Source organism: Gorilla gorilla, chromosome 16, assembly GCF_029281585.2.
Source record: "Gorilla gorilla gorilla isolate KB3781 chromosome 16, NHGRI_mGorGor1-v2.1_pri, whole genome shotgun sequence".
Lineage (NCBI taxonomy): Eukaryota > Metazoa > Chordata > Mammalia > Primates > Hominidae > Gorilla > Gorilla gorilla.
Genome location: NC_073240.2, coordinates 22,835,524 through 22,855,665, shown reverse-complemented (window position 1 = coordinate 22,855,665; position 20,142 = coordinate 22,835,524). Strand labels below are relative to the sequence as shown.

Genomic DNA, 20,142 nt, shown 5'->3' with positions numbered 1-20,142 from the left:
TTTAGGCTTGGGAAGATACACATGCAAAATGGGAACAAGCAACAAAACTAATCTTTAACTATCCAAAAGCCAAAATGGATGATAGCCAGGTAAGTCTGTAAAGTTGACTTTTGTCTATTAACTGATCTGCTAAATATATGTCCTTCTCTTTGGTAATCTTTCACGAGTCACTCAGTAAAGTAAGCATATAGTTGTCTGAAGACTGATATTTAGTTGTGGTTTATCTAGACCTGTACTTTGTAATATGGTAGCCACTAGCTACGTGTGACTATTTAAATTTTACCATAATGAAAATTAAATACAATTTAGTTCCTCAATCATATAGTAGCCACATTGCAAGTACCCAGTAGCCACATATGACAGTCTGGACAGCAGAGAGAGAAAATGTTTCCATCATCACAGAAATACTGGGCAGCACTGCTAGAGACTGTTGCAGAGACCATTTCTTTATCTTTTCTTGCTCTTTATCCCTTCATCAGGGTGTTTCACAGAATTTTCAGAAAAGGAGCAACAGAGGTAGAGAAAAAAACATGGAAACAATTCATTTTGCTATTTTCTTAAGTATTCTAATTAAGGAAAGTCTTGGGCAAAAGATTGAACCCATAGATTAAATGAAATTTTAAAATGTGGACAGTTCATTCAACTATTACTATTGACTATATTATCTGTTACTCTGGAAATGGATGAGTTGGTGTTTGTGTGTAATTGATTTGTAATGTTCATATTCCTCTCATTATTAGGCAATTTATAAAAACTGGTTATTCCCCCATGTTTTTTTTCTGTCATACTTAATTACAATAAGAAAAATGTTATGTTTTTATGAAGCAAAATTGTGTACCTAATAGCTTTATTTGGAGGGGACATGTAGCTTTAGAATGAAAGCTTTTGGGGGGATAACTGTTTAATATATAATTACATACCATACAATTCACCCATTTAAAGTGTCCAATTCAGTGGCTGTTTTTAGTATATTCCCAGAGTTGTGCAACCATTACCACAGTCCGTTTTAGAACAGTTTCATCAATTAAGGAAAAAAAAACCTGTATCCTTTAGCTATTTCTGCCTCTAACACCCTACCCCACCTCCCCGGGACTTTCTTGTCTCTCTTCCCCTGGCTTCTCCAGCCCTAGGCAACCATGAATCTACTTTCTGTCTCTGCAGATTTGTCTCTGCTGGATCTTTTCTGTAAATGGAATTTTAGAATATGTGGGCTTTTGTGATTAGCTTCTTTCACTTAGCATAACGTTTCCAAGGTTCATCCATGTGAAATCAAAGCTTTTTAAAAGAAATTTGATACTTGGGCGATTATATTAGTGTATGACAAAAATAAATCAGTGGCTCTTTAAAAATGTATATGGTAATTTTGGGGGTTGATTTTAATGTGTTTTTTACATTTTTTGTACTTTTGTCATGGAAGAAATGTTGGATAAAGAGTAATTTGTCAAGTCTCAATTAATTTAGGTTTAATTCATGCTTTGCCCAAAAATTTCGTGTTTAGGCTGCTGAAAGTTTCACATGACCATTGTTAGGAGTCGAATGTCCCATCTGAGTGGAGGAGGACGCACAGATTTGTCTGACACAGACTCCCTACAGGAATGGATCAACATGACTGGCTTCCTTTGTGCCCTTGGGGGAGTGTGCCTCCAGCAGAGAAGTAATTCTGGCCTGGCAACCTATAGCCCACCCATGGGTCCAGTCAGTGAATGTCAGGGTTCCGTGATTTCAGTGATGTCGTCAGAGGGAAACGCAGGTACACCTGTCAGCAAATGTATGGATCAGCTGTTGTCCTTAATGCTGTGTAACCATGAGAAAGTGGGACTTCAAATACGGGCCAATGTTAAGGACCTGGTGGGTCTAGAATTGAGTCCTGCTCTTTATCTGATGCTATTTAACAAACTGAAGAATGCCATCAGCAAGTTTTTTGACTCCCAAGGACAGGTAAAGTGTGCTCTTTTTTATTTTTCACCTTGTTTGAAATAAGGAAGGCTTTTTCTTTCCAATTATTTAAATGAGGTGCTCACAGTTTTTAAAAATTGTCAAAAATTGCAGAAAGAAGAGTCATCTCAATGTACGGGTCAGCTTGCTTCTTAGGAACTCTGGTGTGTATGTGTGCCTGAGGGTATACCTGCCTCGTGTATGGGTATGAGTGTCTGCATGTATCTGTATGCTTGTTTGGCTGTGTGCCTGTGGGTGCACTTCTGTGTTTGTGTCTTTAGATCAGTCGGTTGCATCTCTCTAGAGGTCTGTCTTCTGGGCATTGATGGCAAATGATTAATATATTTGTTCTTTCTATAGGTTTTATTGATGGATACCAACACTCAATTTGTAGAGCAAACCATAGCTATAATGAAGAACTTGCTAGATAATCATACTGAAGGCAGCTCTGAACATCTAGGGCAAGCTAGCATTGAACCAATGATGTTACATCTGGTCAGGTAAGCGTTCTACTGAAATGTAGCAGAAGCATACTTTAAGAGATCAGAAAAACCTCTTACACATTGATATTGGTAGTAATTGATAAAATAATTTGCCATTCTTTACTGCACACAAACTAGGGTGTGACAATAAGGTAACCAGAAGGTGTGTACGTTCTCATAAAAATAAATACTGTTTTCAGACTTACATTTAGTTCATTTTATTTGATGACTAAAGTATTTTGAATGCTTTCTCTTTTGTCTATATCTGATAATTTTTTTATTGTCTCTGTGTCTGTATAGGTATGTTCGTGTGCTTGGGGATATGGTCCATGCAATTCAAATAAAAACGAAACTGTATCAGTTGGTTGAAGTAACGATGGCAAGGAGAGATGACCTCTTATTTTGCCAAGAGATGAAATTTAGGTGAGTTCTCAAAAGAGCAATGTAGGGTCTTGTAAATCTTAATTTGTTGAATGAAGTACAGAAATAGAGTAGATATCTCGTTATTGGTAGGAAGGAAGACATAAAAAGAGAGCAATTTACATGTTTGTGTTCCTCTACGTCTCTCCTCAAATTTCCGTAAGCTTTGTGCCTGTGGCAAGCCTCCCTTTTTCTAAAACTGTGCTGTACTTGAGCTAAGAATTTGATTCTGTTTCCAATTTGATACCATAAATAAGGGCCATGTTGGAGGTTAAATATCCACGTTGCTTGTTCCCTTCTGGCTTTTACGTCTGTGACATCAGTATCTCTTTTATAAAATCGTCATGTCACCTGGGTTATCTGCCAAATTATTTGCACTGTAAGAAATCTTACACAGTTAAAGGTGTGTGTGTGTGTGGCTTCAAAAAAATTGTTTGCTGTTTCTCTTTTCTCTGCCATTCTATAGGAATAAGATTGTAGAATACCTGACAGTCTGGGTTATGGGAACATCAAACCAAGCAGCAGATGATGATGTAAAATGTCTTACAAGGTAAAAAAGAGAATGACCTTCAAGTATTAGTGGGTTTTCCTGTAAGAATTATAATTACTTCATTACAGCTTTATACTTGTATTTTATGTGTATTTAAATTTTTTAGATGTCAAACTTTTGTGGTTGAAATATGTAAAGATACTAATCTTTATTACTACTTTTTTTTGACTGATAAGACTTTCTGTAAAAATAAATGTGCGAGAGCGGTATGTTTGGGAAGTTAGTGTTGTCAGTTTATGAAGAATAGTCTACCGTTATTGGGAAATAAGGTACATAAAGCCTCAGATTGCATTTATGTTATGATTAGATAGAAAAAGGTATTATTTGAGGAACTCATTGTGTTGGTCTTTCTAAAAAATAATTGATTTCCTGATTCAGGCACCAGAGACAGAAACAAAAGGAAGTAATTAAGTGTAATTAAGTCTGCTTTAATGATAAATACTTATTGACACATATCAGAAAGTGATTAAACACTATGGACTGTATAATAAGCCTTTACATATGTTTCTTTGACCAAGCCTACCTTTATAATATGGTCGACTCTCAGTATCTGTCAGGAATTGGTTCCAGGAACCACCCCCCAAACTCCTGCCCACATCTCACTTCCATGAACACTAAAATCCACAGACTGAAGTCCCTGATACAAAATGTCATAGTATTTGCATATAAACTACGCACATCCTCCCATATATTTTAAATTATCATTAGATTACTTATAATATCTAATAAATATAAATGTTATATAAATACAAGTTGTTATACCATATTGTTTAGGGAATAGCGACAAAGAAAAATCTGTACATGTTGAGTACAGATGAAACCCTACTTTTTTTTCCCACAAATAGTTTCAATCCATGGTTGGTTGAATCCGTGGATACAGAACTCGCTGAGACAGAGGGCCAATTGTACATGCTTCTGATTGAAGATAGTCATTTTGCCAAGATTACTTTGCAGAAAGTTAGTATTGCCTTCTCCTCATTTGAGATGATTTTGTATTCTGGGATCTGCATATTAATTCAAATTATTTGGGTTGTGCTAATAATTTGTTTAATAAAACAGGTAGTTCCTAAAGTTTATATCTGTTAATAAGAGCTTTATTTGAGAGGAAGTGAAATAACCTGAAAGATTTATGGTCTCTAATTTTTTTTTTTTTTCAGAGATTTGGACCAGGCAAGCATGGAAGCAGTAGTTTCACTTCTAGCTGGTCTCCCTGTGCAGCCTGAGGAAGGAGATGGTGTGGAATTGATGGAAGCCAAAGGGGACACAGTTATTTCTTAAGTAAATTTCAGTCACCAAAAAACACAAAGCAAAAGCAAATAAAGCCCCCCGCCGCCACACACACACACACACACACACACACACACACACACACACAAAGACAAAACAAAACAAAAACAAAAAAAACAAAGAAAACAAAGAAATGTTCCCCATGCAGGACTAGGATTAGGAAAATAACTGTGTTTTATGATTTTTAAAGAAAATAATATGATCCCTGAAATTTTGCTTATAATAAAACCCAGATTGCCTCACTAAGTCATTTACAAAAGTGACATTGTGTAAGCTGTTTGGACCACTAATTTTATATACTAAACATTAAAAATGACACATTTACCAGGAAACATTGCATCTATTTGATGCTTATGTTATGAAAGGTATGCTAGGCTATATCAGGTATAATCATGCCCAACACAGCATGCTTTATAATGAGTCACCCCGGCTGATTATCCTGAGAGAGGAGAGAAGCAGTTAATCCAGGGCCAGTCACACCGTGCACATGTGATTGTTTTGGAATGTCTGGTGAGCTTTCTAGTTGATACGGCCTTTGCTATGTAAAGGTCAGTTTTTTTATTTCTCAGATACTTCACACTATTTATGAACCTTTTGAGTGACTGCAGTGAAGCTGAAGATGAAAGTGCAGAAACAGGTGGCAGGAAACGTGGCATGTCTCGGAGGTTGGCATCACGGAGGCACTGTGCAGTCCTTGCAATGTCAAACTTACTCAGTGCCAGCATAGACGGTGCTCTCATGCACTCCATAGGTGAGATCAAATGAAAGTTTCATATAGAAATACACAGCCTAGAGAACTGGCTTGTAAGATAAGCAAAAATTACTTCAGCAAGGCCATGTTAGTAAATTTGCATCCATTTGTCCACATCAGGTTTAGGGTACTACAAGGATCTCCAGACAGCTACATTTATGGAAGTTCTGATGAAAATCCCTCAACAAGGCACAGAATTTGACACACTTCAGAAACGGTATTGGCTGATGGGTTTGAGCAATTGGTGGAACTGGTCACAGTGATGGGTGATCAAGGAGAGCTCCCTATAGCGATGGCTCTGGCCAGTGTGGTTCCTTGTTCTCAGTGGGTAAGTGCATAGAGTAAGTGGGGAAGAAAAGTGCCTGGCACATAGCAAATCCTTCAGAACATATTTGTTCAATAAATGTTTGTTGAATGAATTGATAAAATTTTAGAGCCAGAAGAAATCTTAGATGTTTAGTTAGGTGACTTTTCAGCTGTAGGGAAGTGGTTGGCACTGCTAGACCTGACTAGTGTCCTGTATCATTTCATCCCACTGAAAAATTCCATTTAAACACTGATTAAAAATCACTGATCTACTCCGCTGTCTTCATATATTTGAGAAGGTAATTAAGTTAAACCTAATTTCAGTCAGTTGTTGCAACGCTGGAATTGGAATCCACGATTTGTGCCTGTTTACTACCTCCAGTTTGCTGTTCTTTTCCCCATAATATCTTACACAATTTTAAAAAATGTAAGCACTGTATTTGCATTTGATATTATGATATTGTTTGTTTTAAACACTGAAAACATCATATGGCTATTAGGTCTCTCTCTTAATTTAATGAAAAATTTTCTTCAAATCACATCGTTCCTAATACATGTGAAAACGTTGAGAAGGGTGGTGGTTCCTTTCCAGTGTTAAAAGGCTATTTCCTTTTTAGTGTACCAAAAATGGTTTCACTTACAGTAAAGTATAACTAATAAGGTAATCTGTCATTGTAGATTTGTTTCTGCTTAAAGCTGTAGGATATTTGTTATACCTGTACTTAAAGTAAAATTCAAACTCCTTAACCTGTCCTACAAGGCTCCACCTGATTTGGGCCCTGCCTCATCTCTAACATCATCTTATGCCATTTTCCTTCTTGTTCACCAAAGCCACACCAGCTACCTTTCTGTCCCTCCTTGTTAGACTTGTTTCTGCCTTAAGCACCCTTGCTGCTGCCACCACCTGAAATGCTTCTCCTCTGGCATTTCATTTTGGTGAGAACGCCTAGCATGAGATCTACCCTCTAACATATTTTTAAGTGTAGAATACAGTATTGCTATCTGTAGGCACAATGCTGCACCACAGATCTCTAGAACTTACCTTGTATAACTGAAATTTTATACTGATTGATTAGCAACAGCCCCAAATCATTGAAATCTTCCTAAAGCCTAAAATTACTTCACAAACGTTCAAATGTTTTGAAAATGACTATTGTGAATTATCTTATTAGGATCTACCTATGATTAGCACTGAAAATACTCAGTAATTTTTTAAATAAAGAATCAGTTAAGTTCAAGTAGCTTTAATTGTTGTTGAGTTTTATATTAAATTACTTTGAGAAGGAATTTTCTATTAGGCCAGATCTCACCTATCACATTATTGTAATCCTGGGACCAGGCAAGAATTAGAGAGCTATGGGCCATGATCCTGGCCCTTGTTGTTACTGCTTGAGGATTGAGGCATCTTTTTATGGCTACCCCTATTCTCTATAAATTTCTTCTTGTGATTAAACAGTGATTTACCAGTAGATCATTTTTCTTGAGTGTACCCCAAACTGCTTTACTAGAGGGAGTTATAAGGATGTCATTTAGGTAATTGGAATTTCAGCCCTCATCCCTGTCCCCCTTGCTTTGTATGTAAATCTGGCTGATCTCCGGGTTCTGAACGCCCAGTTCCTTTTCTTCCTGATTTCTCCAAAATCCTATAGTCTTTCTCGTTTTGTCATGTCTCTACCTAGTCTATGTTCAGCATTCACTGAGTTCCCCTGACTGTATGAGAAGAGTAGAACTCTTCTGATCATCAGTCTTATTTCTGCTCTGTGCAAATGCTTGTACAAATCAAACTAAAGTATTCGCTGTCATCTTCTGTTTCTGTTCTCTTTCGTTTTGTGATGTAATTTGAACTGAATCTTGGAGATTTTGTCTCCTGGTAAAGCCTAGGCCTCTCTTAATAGCTTTCACCAGTTAATCCTTGGAATTAACAGCTATCATAGACACCGTATATAGTCATCTATCATAAACAATATACGCAGATAAATCTCAGGAGAAATATTTATCAGTCACCTTTGCCTTAATTTAGCAAGTAGTTGTCAACTTTGGGTTTACGTTTTTGCCACTCTTCAGCTATCTACCTGAGAACAAAAATGCACTAACCTGATTTTGTTTTGTTCTCAGGATGAACTGGCTTGAGTTCTGGTTACTCTATTTGGTCCTCGGCATTTACTCTACCAACTGCTCTGGAACATGTTTTGTAAAGAAGTAGAATTGGCAGACTGACTCCATTCAGACTCTCCTCTGAGGCAACAGTTTGGCCAGTAAAATAATGACACTCTGTTTCAAGGTTTGTATCATTCATTTTGTGTGTGTGTGTGCTGAGGTATGTCAAGTAATGATTGTGTACAGAATGTGCAGAGCTGATTGTCTTCTTTTAAGGTAAAATGTATGGAGCAGGCATAATAAAGTCCTACTCATGCATTTCTATAGGTATATGGTGCTACTTATCTATAAAAACTCCTGGATCCTTTATTACGAATTGTGATCACATCCTCTGATGGGCAACATGTTAGCTTTGAAGTGGATCCTACCAGTTTTATCATCTTTTCACATAAAAGTGCTCTTTTTTTTTTTTTTGCTAACACTGCATGAAGCAAGGCCCTCATAACTTCTCCTCTTGATCATTAAAATTTGTTTTTAATTATAAAAGTTATATACAAATATGCTTTTCTTTAATGATATCTGTAATTTTTTTTAAGTTATCCTTCTTTTTATCTGCCTTAGATCCAGGGACAGACAGGAGAAGGATGTCTTTGGCTTCTGCCTCCACAGACCGTTACTAGTTAAGGCTCTTTCCTTTTTCCATGACTTTACATATCACTTTACACAGTCACTTGCATGCTCTGTCACCCAGGCTGGAGTGCAGTGGTACGATGGCTCACCGCAACCTCCACCTCCTGGGTTCAAGCGATTCTCGTGCCTCAGCCTCCCAAGTAGCTGAGATTACAGGCGTGCACCACCACGTCCAGCTAATTTTTCTATTTTTAGTAGAGATGGAGTTTCACCATGTTTGCCAGGCTGGTCTGGAACTCCTAACCTCAATTGATCCACCAGCCTCAGTCTCCCAGAATGCTGGGATTACAGGCGTGAGCCACCATGCCCAACCAGAGAATTGTCTGTTTTGAGATTAAAATTTGGGAGTTTTAAGAGAACCACTCAGTAGCAGTGATGGTCTATGAATATTCTAAAATTATGTGAAGAAATTTGTGTGAAAGCATACATCCATTTTTCTAACCTTGATCAGATTTCAAAGAGGTTCCTCATCCCCAGAAGGTTGAACACTATACTGGAATAGTCGAAGCGCTCAAATTTTTTCTTAATTCTTTATCTTTTTATAGTTTTAGCTAAAACTTCGATATCTAATTCTAAATTTATATATTTCAGCTAAAAATAAATGGTATTTAGGTTTTAAAGCCATTCTAATAAAGCAGCTATATTTAGCCACCTTCACCAGTTTCCCCTTATTGAAGGGTTAAGGTTGTTCTTCATGCAATAAACACTGTAACATAAAGAAAGCTTCCTGAACTGTGTGTAGTGTAACTGAAGGTGGGACTATATTGTTACACCTCACTGCTTACAAATACTTTATTCTCAAAAATCTAATTTTTACTAACTTCCTATTAGAGATTACGGAAAGCTATTTTGAGATTATAAGCAGTGATAAGAATGCATTTAAAATGTGGACTTCATGAAGCACTGCGTTGAACAGGATGAAGTGAAATAATCCCGATTCCAGAGTTAATCTGGAGTCAGCCATGTGAATTTAGGACAGGAAATATTAATTTATGGAGGCATTGTGCAAAAAATAGTTACGTGATATTCTGCATGTAAATCTGGGTCCCCCACACCGATATCCTTTGAAAGGAAGGTTTATCCTTGGAATCACAAAATATTGAGTGGAATGCTACAGTTTTGTAATCACTGCTACTTTAAACAGCAGTTAGCCACACTAAGCAAGAATAGCTGTAGAGATTAAAATGTTACATTAAGTGTTCTTTAAAAATGAATATATATGGTATATATAAAAATGTAAATTCCAAAATAATATAATTTTCATCTATAACATGATTTAAAGCAGGGGACACTGGGAAGGGATGGGGGCTGAACCCATTTTATGGCACTCTTCCCAGTCTAAGGTACCTTTTACTTTATCTTAATGTAGAATGTTTTATAAAGAGAAAATCAATCCACTTTAAATATTGGGTTCACATTACTTTTCAGGCTGGACAACCATTTCTTGAATTCTTAAATGATTTTTATTTGACAGAATTATACATTGAGGTAGACATAGGGGTTCGCTGTTCTGCTGAGATCCTTTTTTCTTTTAGGTCCCCAAGAATTCCCATCCCTCCATGGTTTAAATAATAGGTAGGTTGTTATAAAGGAAGCTGGCAACAGGCAATAACATTACTTGTAAGTAAGTTTTTTTTTCCTCAATAGGAATCTAAGATTTTGTTTTTTTATAGCAAGCATTTTTTTCTTCAATTCAGTTGTAACTGGTACACAACAAAACATAAATATGTACTATCAGGTATAGGATGTTTTGGGGGTGTGCTGTTGAAAATTTAGTTTCACCTTATAATGTTGACCACACTTTCATGTCTGTTAATCTTAATAAATTATGATCATCTTTGTGTGAAAATTTGGTCTGTTTTCATGACTCCTCAAACTTGCAGTATAGGTGATGATACTGTGAAGATCTGTTTTCAGGTTTCTTCTACCCATCTCATCCATGAGGTTTTTCTTTCCTCTGAGATACCTAAATTGTACTTTAATATGATACAAGACTAGAATTGAGAGGAAACTTTATTTTCTCATGTTTTGGGAGAAGAAAAAATAGAAATGTGTCATTCATGAGGACTGATTGACTCAGAGTTTTTGTGCAAATTTTGACCTTTGAACTCTTTGTTCCCATGCCCCTGTTTTAATTCAAACCTTATACTCAATTCTCAACTTGTTTTTAGGTGGTTAGCCAACGTTTCCCTCAGAACAGTATCAGTGCAGTAGGAAGTGCCATGTTCCTCAGATTTATGAATCCTGACATTGTCTCACTGTATGAAGCAGGGATTTTAGATAAAAAGCCACCACCTAGAATCGGAAGGGGCTTGAAGTTAATGTCAAAGGTGAATTATTTTGATAATCTAGCTATCTTAAATTCCCCTTCCAACTAAATTTTCAGCTTTTCTTACAGTACTTCCTCTTACATTTATATTGGAAATACCCTACGGTTTTCAGTTATGTGTTTTTATTTTGTTTATATTACAAAGGAATTCATTAGTTAGGTACCTGATGGATCTTATTTTCATGAGAATACATTTTATTATAGCAGATGTCTTGTGTCATGAGGATCATTTTTTGCGTAATCATTCTAGACATTCTGAAACAGACTAGAATGAAGGCTGTAAGATTTTTTATTTTAAAAGACATTAAACATTTTTAATATGTATTCGTACGTGTAAATATAATTATAATTAGGAAGAATAGAAACACTACCTAAAATAATTTATAGAATGAGAAATGATTGATTTTAACTACTAGCAGAAATTATATCGAGAAAATTCATATTTTTAAAGAATATATTAATGTATAAACTTCATACAATAAATAATCTGATTATTTATAACCCTGTTTTATTGTGTAAATACTTCAGAGTATTGCCAATCATGTTCTCTTCACAAAAGAAGAGCATATGCGGCCTTTCAATGATTTTGTGAAAAGCAGCTTTGATGCAGCTTGAAGGTAAGCTACTTGCCACTTATTCACTTGCTCTGTTTGAATCAAATATTTTCAGTTTCACATAAATCCATGTACCTGTTTTACATGAAGTTCCGTGTAGGTTTTTTTCTCTTCCTGCTCTAGGTCAAGACATAGCTTGCCTTATTTTATTTTACCATAAAAGACAGTCTTGAAATAAATTAATATTTTTTATAATTTGGTAGTGATTTTCATATTTGAAAACCAAGAGGCATTTTGGACATGTCTAGTTAAATAAAGGATTTGAGGATGGTACAATATGGGGATAAGGAAGAAATAGGATTCCTTTTATTTAAAACTAAAACCAAATTGGTATTGATAATGCATAAGAATGTTTACTAAGGTTTTTATTGGTATCAGAATATTTGTGATACTTAAATTTGGAAGTGTATCTAAACTAAAATGTTATGCTTTAAACCAAGTAATGCAAACACGTAAGATTTTGTTCATGAGTAAATGAACTTTATGATTTTAGAAAACTTTTCTGCTGGATTTCCATAACCAGTTATTTCACTTTATTTCTCTGAGTTATTGGTTTATCTGTAAAGTGGGGATAAACTCTTTGCCTGAGTTGTTTTTAGAGAGAAAAAATGAGATAATTCATAAGAAAGTGCTTTGTAAATTTATGTCTGGAATTCTGCTTTTCATGCAGTGTGAATCTAATTGATCCTTATCATCTAAGCTAGCCTTGTACAACTCTCTCTTCCAGTTTATCATCATTGTAATTGTTACTGACTTTTATTCTGTTAGGAAAATTGGAGTTTAAAAGGTATATTGCTGAATGACAAGCCATGTTGGAAAGAGAGTGAATGTCAGCACAGGATTCATATTCTGGCAGACTGAGGGCCCAAAGAAAGTTAAAAGGAACAAAGTTTTAATACTGGCTTTGACCTAACAGGCTGTATATTTTTGGGGAGGTCTTTTGTCTGGACCTTCATTTCCTTATCTGTAAAATACCAGCCTCTTTCCAAAGTTTCATCCATCTCAATTTTGTTGTTCTTTAACTACAGAAGCTGAAGCCAGGTATCAGAAATGGAAAGCCAACTTTCTCCTTGTCCTTTTTACTTTGTCTAATGACAAATCACGTTGTGGGAACAAGCCCTCCATATTTGTAATTGTCATCTCAGTTGCTTCACAAAGTTACTTCGTATAAATTTAATTCAAACATAAGTGTGGTGTGTCTCTGGTGTTGAAAATTCTAGTGACTTTGCATTTTCTAATGTTTTTTCTTGATATGGCATCTGATTGTCCTACAAGTGATGCAGTAAATCATAGCCTTTCCTTCAGCAGTGACGGCAGTGTGCTCGCTTTACATCATCTACTCTGGAACAATCAGGAGAAAATTGGCCAGTGTCTTTCTAGCAACAGGTAAGATTTCCCAGTCATGAGGATAGTGAACATTCTCCATTCTAATTTAGATCAATAAAATTATTGGTCATGAATAGTGCTTTTTACTTTGCATCTTCTTGGACTAAGAATTATGGTTTAGAAAGAGAAAGTCTTTTTTTTTTTCAAAAAAATACAAACAAAAGGTTAAGTCATATTAAATAATCAACAAACCTATGTAGGTTCCAGTGGTGGTTATTATTATTATTTTCTCAAGTTAAGAAATCACAGATTAGCTCTTTGGGTTTGTATGGCTCGCAAACTGTCATAGACCCAAAGAAGTTCAAATTAGTGTTGGCATTTGAATCTGAAGAACAGCTAATTCATAGGAATTCAGTAATTAAAATATTGTCAGTGTTTCAATTTTATGATAAACTCATTTGTGATACTCTAAGTATATGCAAATAAAGCTTTATATAGAAAATACTGGCCTGGCACTGTGGCTGATGCCTGTAATCTCAGCACTTTGGGTGGCCGAGGTGGGTGGATCACCTGAGGTCAGGAGTTCGAGATCAGCCTAGCCAACATGGTGAAACCCCACCTCTACTAAAAATTCAAAAATTAGCTGTGCATGGTGTCAGGCGCCTGTAATCCCGGCTACTTGGGAGGCTGAGGCAGGAGAATTACTTGAACCTGGGAGGCGGAGGTTGCAGTGAGCCGAGGTTGTGCCATTGCACTCCAGCCTGGGCCATAAGAGCAAAACTCCATCTCAGGGGGAAAAAAAAAAGAAAAAATACTTAAAGATTGAAATTATTAATTTGGGCATTGTTTCATTAGCTCTTATTAGTCTCTTGTGTTAACCTAAATTACTTGCTGTCCCATCTAGTTATATAAACTTGTAAAGGGACAAAATTCCTAAGTATGAGGAGTTCCTTACAAAGGAAAAATGAGTCCAAATTATTTTTAAATGCCAATAAAAGTGGTTAGCACATTCACGGGAAAAGTAGTGGACTATGAAGCTAAGGGTAAGCAACTGGGAGATGGGAGTTTAAGCCACAGAGCATTTTAATCTTTTATGCATTATTAATGGATTGAAGTAGACATGGGCCTGAGGTCTTTTGGGTGCTGTTTACAAATCAACAGGGACCACCAGCTGACAGTTAAAGGAAAAGCAACAGTTACAAGTTAAAGAAATGTGTACTGCTAAATGTGAACTGCTACTTTTTTCTAAGTAGTTTGCTATATCTAGGGATCATAAAGCTGTTGGAAGATGACCTTTTGATAAATGGCAACACTTCTTGTATACCTCGGTCCTCCAGAGCACAAACCTGTGGCAGATACATACCGGTCCAGCCTTAACCTTACCAGTTAAAAGTTTGAGGAATTTATGATGAGGTAAAGTACAACCTTGAAATGTAGATTGCTTTCTTTTTGGTTGAGAAGCAGAGTTTACCACTAGGCCACTTGTTAGATATGATAGAAGACTATGAGGAAAGATGCATCTAATAATCACATTGCCATGTTTGGGGATCCAACTTTTCTCCTATTCTATATATTATTCATTTATATATATATATATATATATATATATAGAAAGAGTATGTTTTATATGTTGATTGCCATAATAGTAGTAACAAATCATATTTTATCATCTCGCTTTCAAAAGTTTTCACATTTAATACCTACCAGGGAGTGAAGAAAACATTATTTTCACATGATAGTTAAGGAAAATGCAACTCAGTGTGAATAACTGGCTTGTGTAAGATCCCACACCTGATTCATAGGTCTTTTGGTTTTAAGTGCAAACTTTTCTACTGCACCATAACACTTTTCAGAACCCTCATAAAGATGAATGGTTTTAACTTCTTTTAGATTAAGGCTCAGAAAATATAGTCTACTTCAGTATTGCTATAAAATTTCTGTGGACATTTGTTTTGAATCCCATTTCGTGGGATTTAGTTTGTGAACAAAAAGATCTTCATGGTTAGACACTGACTCTATGATGATACAGTGAGAGTAGTTTGCTGAATCTTTTAAAGTACATTTCACAGTACTTTATGCTTAGTAAGGTCTCCATAGTGTCTGTGAGTTGAATGTTATGTTCATAGTATCTGCCAAAACAGAAAGAAAAAAACAAAATCTGATGATGAGGAGTTAAAGCTTTGTATATCATATGCCTTGAATTGTAAGTGCCTGTTGTTAGTTGTATTACATATAGGTCATGGTTTTGTACACATAACTCCAAACCATTGATACTGTTAAAAGAATATATGAATAGATGAAAGAATGTATAAACATAAGAATGTATGGGTATATAATGTCCTTTCCAAATTAATTTTTATTTTTAGCTCTGTTAGATTTTTCTCAGTGTAGCAAACGTTTATTCCTATGTAATTAAGGGCATATTTTCTGTACAGAATATTCATATTACCTGATTGAAAATTATATAATACAAAAATATAATACTACTTTTAGGCCAGGCATGGTGGTCATACCTGTAATCCCAACATTTTGAGAGGCCAGAGTTGGAGAATCACTTGAGACCAGGAGTTCAAGACCAGCCTGGGCAACATGGTGAGACCTTGTCTTAAATAAATAAATAAATAAATAAATAAATAAATAAATAAATAGGTTGGGCACTGTGGCTCATGTCTGTAATCCCAGCATTTTGGGATGCCAAGGCAGGAGGACTGCTTGAGCCAGGAGTTTGAGACCAGCCTGGGCAACATAGCAAGACTCCATCTCTACAAATAATAAAATATTAACCAGGTGTGGTGTGCGCACCTGTGGTCCCAGCTACCTGGGAGGCTGAGGTGGGAGGTTTGCTCAAGGCTGCAGTGAACTGTGAATGCACCACTGCATTCCAGCCTAGGCCACAGAATGAGACTTGTCTATAAATAAAGAAATAAGTAAAAATATAAATTAAAAGAAGTAAAAAAAATAAATAGAAATAGAAATACATATAAAAATGAGTACATGGAAACAAACAATTTTTAAATTTAACATCACTGAGGGCATCCTGGCCATTTTTCTATTTTTCTAGGAAAATGTTTTTATTACTCCTTTTTTTCTAAGATCCTACCTTTCCTTACAAAGCAGTCTTTTCTGCTTTTGAAGATTATGTGGTCTAATATATATAGTATACTTGGGACAGTATCTGGTACTTGTAAAGTATTTAATAAATGTTAGATCTTATTTTTGTTCTAAATTCCCACTGATGCTTTTGGAGACCCATTTTCTGTTTTAAAAAAATGAAGGTAGCTTTATAATAGTCTCAGTTTTTTGTTTGTTTGTTTGTTTCTTTGAGATGGAATCTCACTCTGTTGCCCAGGCTGGAGTGCAGTGGCATGATCTCGGCTCACTGCAAGCTCTGCCTCCTGGGTTCACACCATTCTCCTGCCTCAGCCTCCCGAGTAGCTGGTACTACAGGCACCCGCCACCACGCCTGGCTAATTTTTTGTAGAGACAGAGTTTCACTGTTTTAGCCAGTATGGACTCGATCTCCTGACCTCAGGTGATCCACCCGCCTCAGCCTCTCAAAGTGCTGGGATTACAGGCATGAGCCACCATGCCCAGCCAATATTCTGTTATTAAAAAAAAATTATTGAATTACTCAATATAGAAATGTAAAGAAAGCAAAAAAATTAAAAATTGTTTATCCTCCTCAGAAATAATTCAGTTAACGTATGGTGTATAGTCTCCCAGTCATTTATCTATGCACATGTGTATGTTTTTCTCCTATCAAATGATATCTAGGTTGTTTCCATTAATATTTTTAAAATGCTGACCTGGTACCAGCAGCATGATGGGGTGAGTTAATACAGTCTCCTTCCGAAATCACAATACTCATAGATACACTAGGTGTAAAAGAAAATATGTATACTTAAAAAAAATTAGGAAGAGTGTGGTGGCTCACGCCTGTAATCCCAGCACTTTGGGAGGCTGAGGCAGGTGGATCACATGAGGTTTGGAGTTCAAGACAAGCCTGGCCAACATGGCGAAACCCCATCTCTACTAAAAAAAAAATAAAAATAAAAATTAGCCAGGCATGGTGATGGGTGCTTGTAATCCCAGCTACTTTGGAGGCTGAGGCAGGAGAATCATTTGAACCTGGGAGGCAGAGGTTGCAGTGAGCTGAGATCGTGCCACTGCACTCCAGCCTGGGCAACAAGAGGAAAATTCCATCTATAAATTAATTAATTAATTAAGTTTATAGCTGAAGGTAGTTTCTAAGCAAATCACCTAGCATACAGTCATTACAGACAAATGTAAAATATGAAAGAGATTAAGAGATGCAGAAGATAGAATGAGAAGTTCCAAAATATGTCTAGTAGGTGTTCCCTAGAAATTGAGCTCAGTGAGAATGGGAAGAAGTAATATTTGAAAGGGTAAAGGATGAATGTTTTCTAGAGTTGATGAATGACATGAATCTTGAAGTTAAAGAAGCACACTGAGTCTTGAGCAGACTGTATAAAAATTAAACCAGGCTTTAATACATATGGGATACATATGATAAAATTTAATACATATGATAATACATATGATAAAATTTAATACATATGATAAAAGTGGTATTCGAAATCAAGATTAGGATGGCCTTTCAATAAATGGTGTTGATAAAACTGAGTAATGATGTAAAAAATATTTTCATACCATTTATGAGGATAAACTCCCATAAATCAAAAAGAAAAAAAAAACATGGGCAAAGCAAGGCCTTTTTCATCCATTCAAAATCCATAAACTAGAAAGGAAAAGATTAATAAAATGAATTCATTTAAAAATCATAAACTTCTGTCTGGCACAAAGAAGTCATGAGTAAAAACAATCCTATGGTTAATATCCTCATCCAGTAGTTCTCTTAGAATAGTCCTAAAAGTGCTTTTGTGGTTCAAAGAGTAATATCTTGAGATTTTTTGTTCATGTTGTCAAATTACCCTTTAGAATGCCTATTGCTTTTAAAATAATTTTTCATTTTAGTATTTTATTGTTTATCCAATTATGGACTGTTTCACCTACTCAGTAGACAACATAAAGCCTCAGAGTTACCCTGTTCTTTTTCTTTTAGGCATCAGGTATGTGAAAAAGAAGAGATCAAGGCTTTGAAAACATTAAGTATTTTTTTACCAAGCTGGGAATTCCAGAGCTGGGAAGCCAATTTTTTATGTTGCAAGGAGGTAAGAAATGCTATGTTTTGGTGTCTCTTAACAGAATTTTTTAAATGATAGTAAATATAGAGAGATGGCAAGTTTGGTTTTTCCCGTTTGACTTAACAGGAATTGAAGACAAGTTTACCTGGGAGCATATAGTGGGGTAAATAGCCTGCCTTTCCTAAAATGATGGTCAATATCTAGTAACTGCTTTTCAGACTACCCATTTCATATTGGTTTCCCTGTCCTACATCATTTTTTTAAGACTGCCTACAATGGATTAATTACCAAGAGTTAAAAAACGACAAAGAATCTTTTGTTTTCAAGTATATTCTGATTAAGTAGTACTCAACAACATGATAACCGGGAACTTTTTTAAATTTTATTTTATTTTATGATTTTATTTTTGAGATGAAGTCTCGCTCTTGTCCCCCAGGCTGGAGTGCAATGGCACGATCTTGGCTCACTGCAACCTCCACCTCCCGGGTTCCAGCAATTCTCCTGCCTCAGCCTCCTGAGCCCTCCCCTGCCAAATCCTTCCCAGCTTCTGGTAATCATCAGTTTATTCTCTGTCTTCATAAGATCCACTTTTTCAGCTCTCACATATGACTAACAACATGTAATATTTTTCTTTCTGTGCCTGGATTATTTCACTTAACACAATGATCCCCAGTTATGCCTTGTAGCTGCAAATGACAGGATCCCATTCTTTTTTATGGCTGAATAGTATTCCATTGTGTATACATACCACATTCCTTTATGCATTCATCTGTTATGGGCACTTAGGTTGACTCCATATATTGGCTGTTGTGAATAGGGCTGAGATAAACATGGGAGTGCAGATATCTTTTTGATATATTGTTTTTTGTTTCTTTTGGATGTATACCCATCAGTGGGATTGTGGGCATATAGTAACTCTAGTTTTAGTTTTCTGAGGATCCTCCATGCTGATCCCCATCACGGCTCCTTTATGGAGAGTGTGTGAGGGTTCTCCTTTCTCAGTATGTTCACTGGCCTGCTGCCTTAGACATTAAATCAGGTGCTACTGCAGTATTCCGAGTTGTAATTAGTTTTTTATTTTGACATCTATAAATCTTCAGGCAGCCAGACAGCTTGATAAAGTTCAGCCAAATACAGTTTTTCTAGGAGTGGTGAATTGATGGGAGAAGTGGCCAGATCATCCTTGTGTGTAGGTGTGAGCATGTCTGAGTGTGGCGAGGGAAGGTGGTTGGGTAGAGAGTGCTGTGAGGGAGTGAGGTGGGAATCCCCCTAGCTGAGATTGAGTCATTTTTTTCTTCTTCCATGCAAAATGCATATTCGCCATTGTGGATTTCTGAGTGTGTGAGTGATGAAGAAATAGGGCATGTGCCTTGACCCAGTTGCAGCTATTGCCTCCATGTGCCTGAGGTGCCTTCCTCGTACTCTAGCATGTTACTGGGCAGACAGTCCGTATTAGTACATGCTGCTGGTCCTTGTGAGCACAGCACGAAGACGAGAAATGGCTGGCAGAATTTTGGCTTAAGGGCCAATAGATGTAATAAATGGAATACAGTTAGTTTTAGAACATCATTCCATAATTTGATTCAGGTCAAATAAATCATTTTAACCAAAATTTCTATTGTGGAAGAAAATCTTTCAAGAATTATGAAATTTGTGTCTCAGAATTGGCTCATTTAAGAAAAATACTGTTCAAATGTGTGAAGGCAGTCAAAGGGTTTGTTGTATAGCTTTGCATTGGCCGAGTTTTCAATGTTTAGACATTTGAGTATAAGAAAACTGCTACACTAAAAGTAATAGACATAAAAATAAAAAATAAACAGCTGTGTAATGTTATCAGGCTAGCTAGATGTTATGCATCTGTGATTCTGAGGCTTCTTTGCAGCGTTTGGTTCATGGAGGTTCTGGTAAGACCAGCTTGTGAGCGTTGATGTTTCAGAGCAGGTTATTATCTATGGTGTGAAAGATGCAGTCATTGCCAAGAGTCACAAAAAGTGAGGCTGGGAAGAGGATACACTGAATAAAGTTTTAAGGAAGTTTAAGAAAGCACACACCACATTGCCATTTGCTTTATTAAAGTTTCAAGGAAAATTTCTAAAAAATACGTTCATATGGTTTGTAAGGTTCACATGAGATAAGGAAGTAAATAGAGCACTTAGCATAGGAATTGAAAAAAAAATACTTTCAGACATA

The 20,142-nt window shown here is 36.1% G+C and overlaps 1 protein-coding gene and 1 pseudogene across 1 annotated transcript in view; both read left to right on the top strand.

Moving 5' to 3' along the window:
* Positions 1-2,301: 2,301 nt before the first annotated feature.
* Positions 2,302-11,462, top strand: LOC129527217 (neurofibromin-like; annotated as a pseudogene).
* Positions 11,463-13,772: 2,310 nt separating this feature from the next.
* The window catches only part of LOC129523579 (vomeronasal type-1 receptor 90-like), a 28,621-nt gene continuing 22,251 nt past the window's right edge, over positions 13,773-20,142 (top strand). The window contains exons 1-4 of the mRNA XM_063698726.1: positions 13,773-13,830; positions 15,337-15,379; positions 17,871-17,979; positions 18,389-18,502. Of these exons, the coding sequence (XP_063554796.1) occupies positions 13,773-13,830; positions 15,337-15,379; positions 17,871-17,979; positions 18,389-18,502 (324 nt within the window). The remainder of the gene's footprint in view (positions 13,831-15,336; positions 15,380-17,870; positions 17,980-18,388; positions 18,503-20,142) is intronic.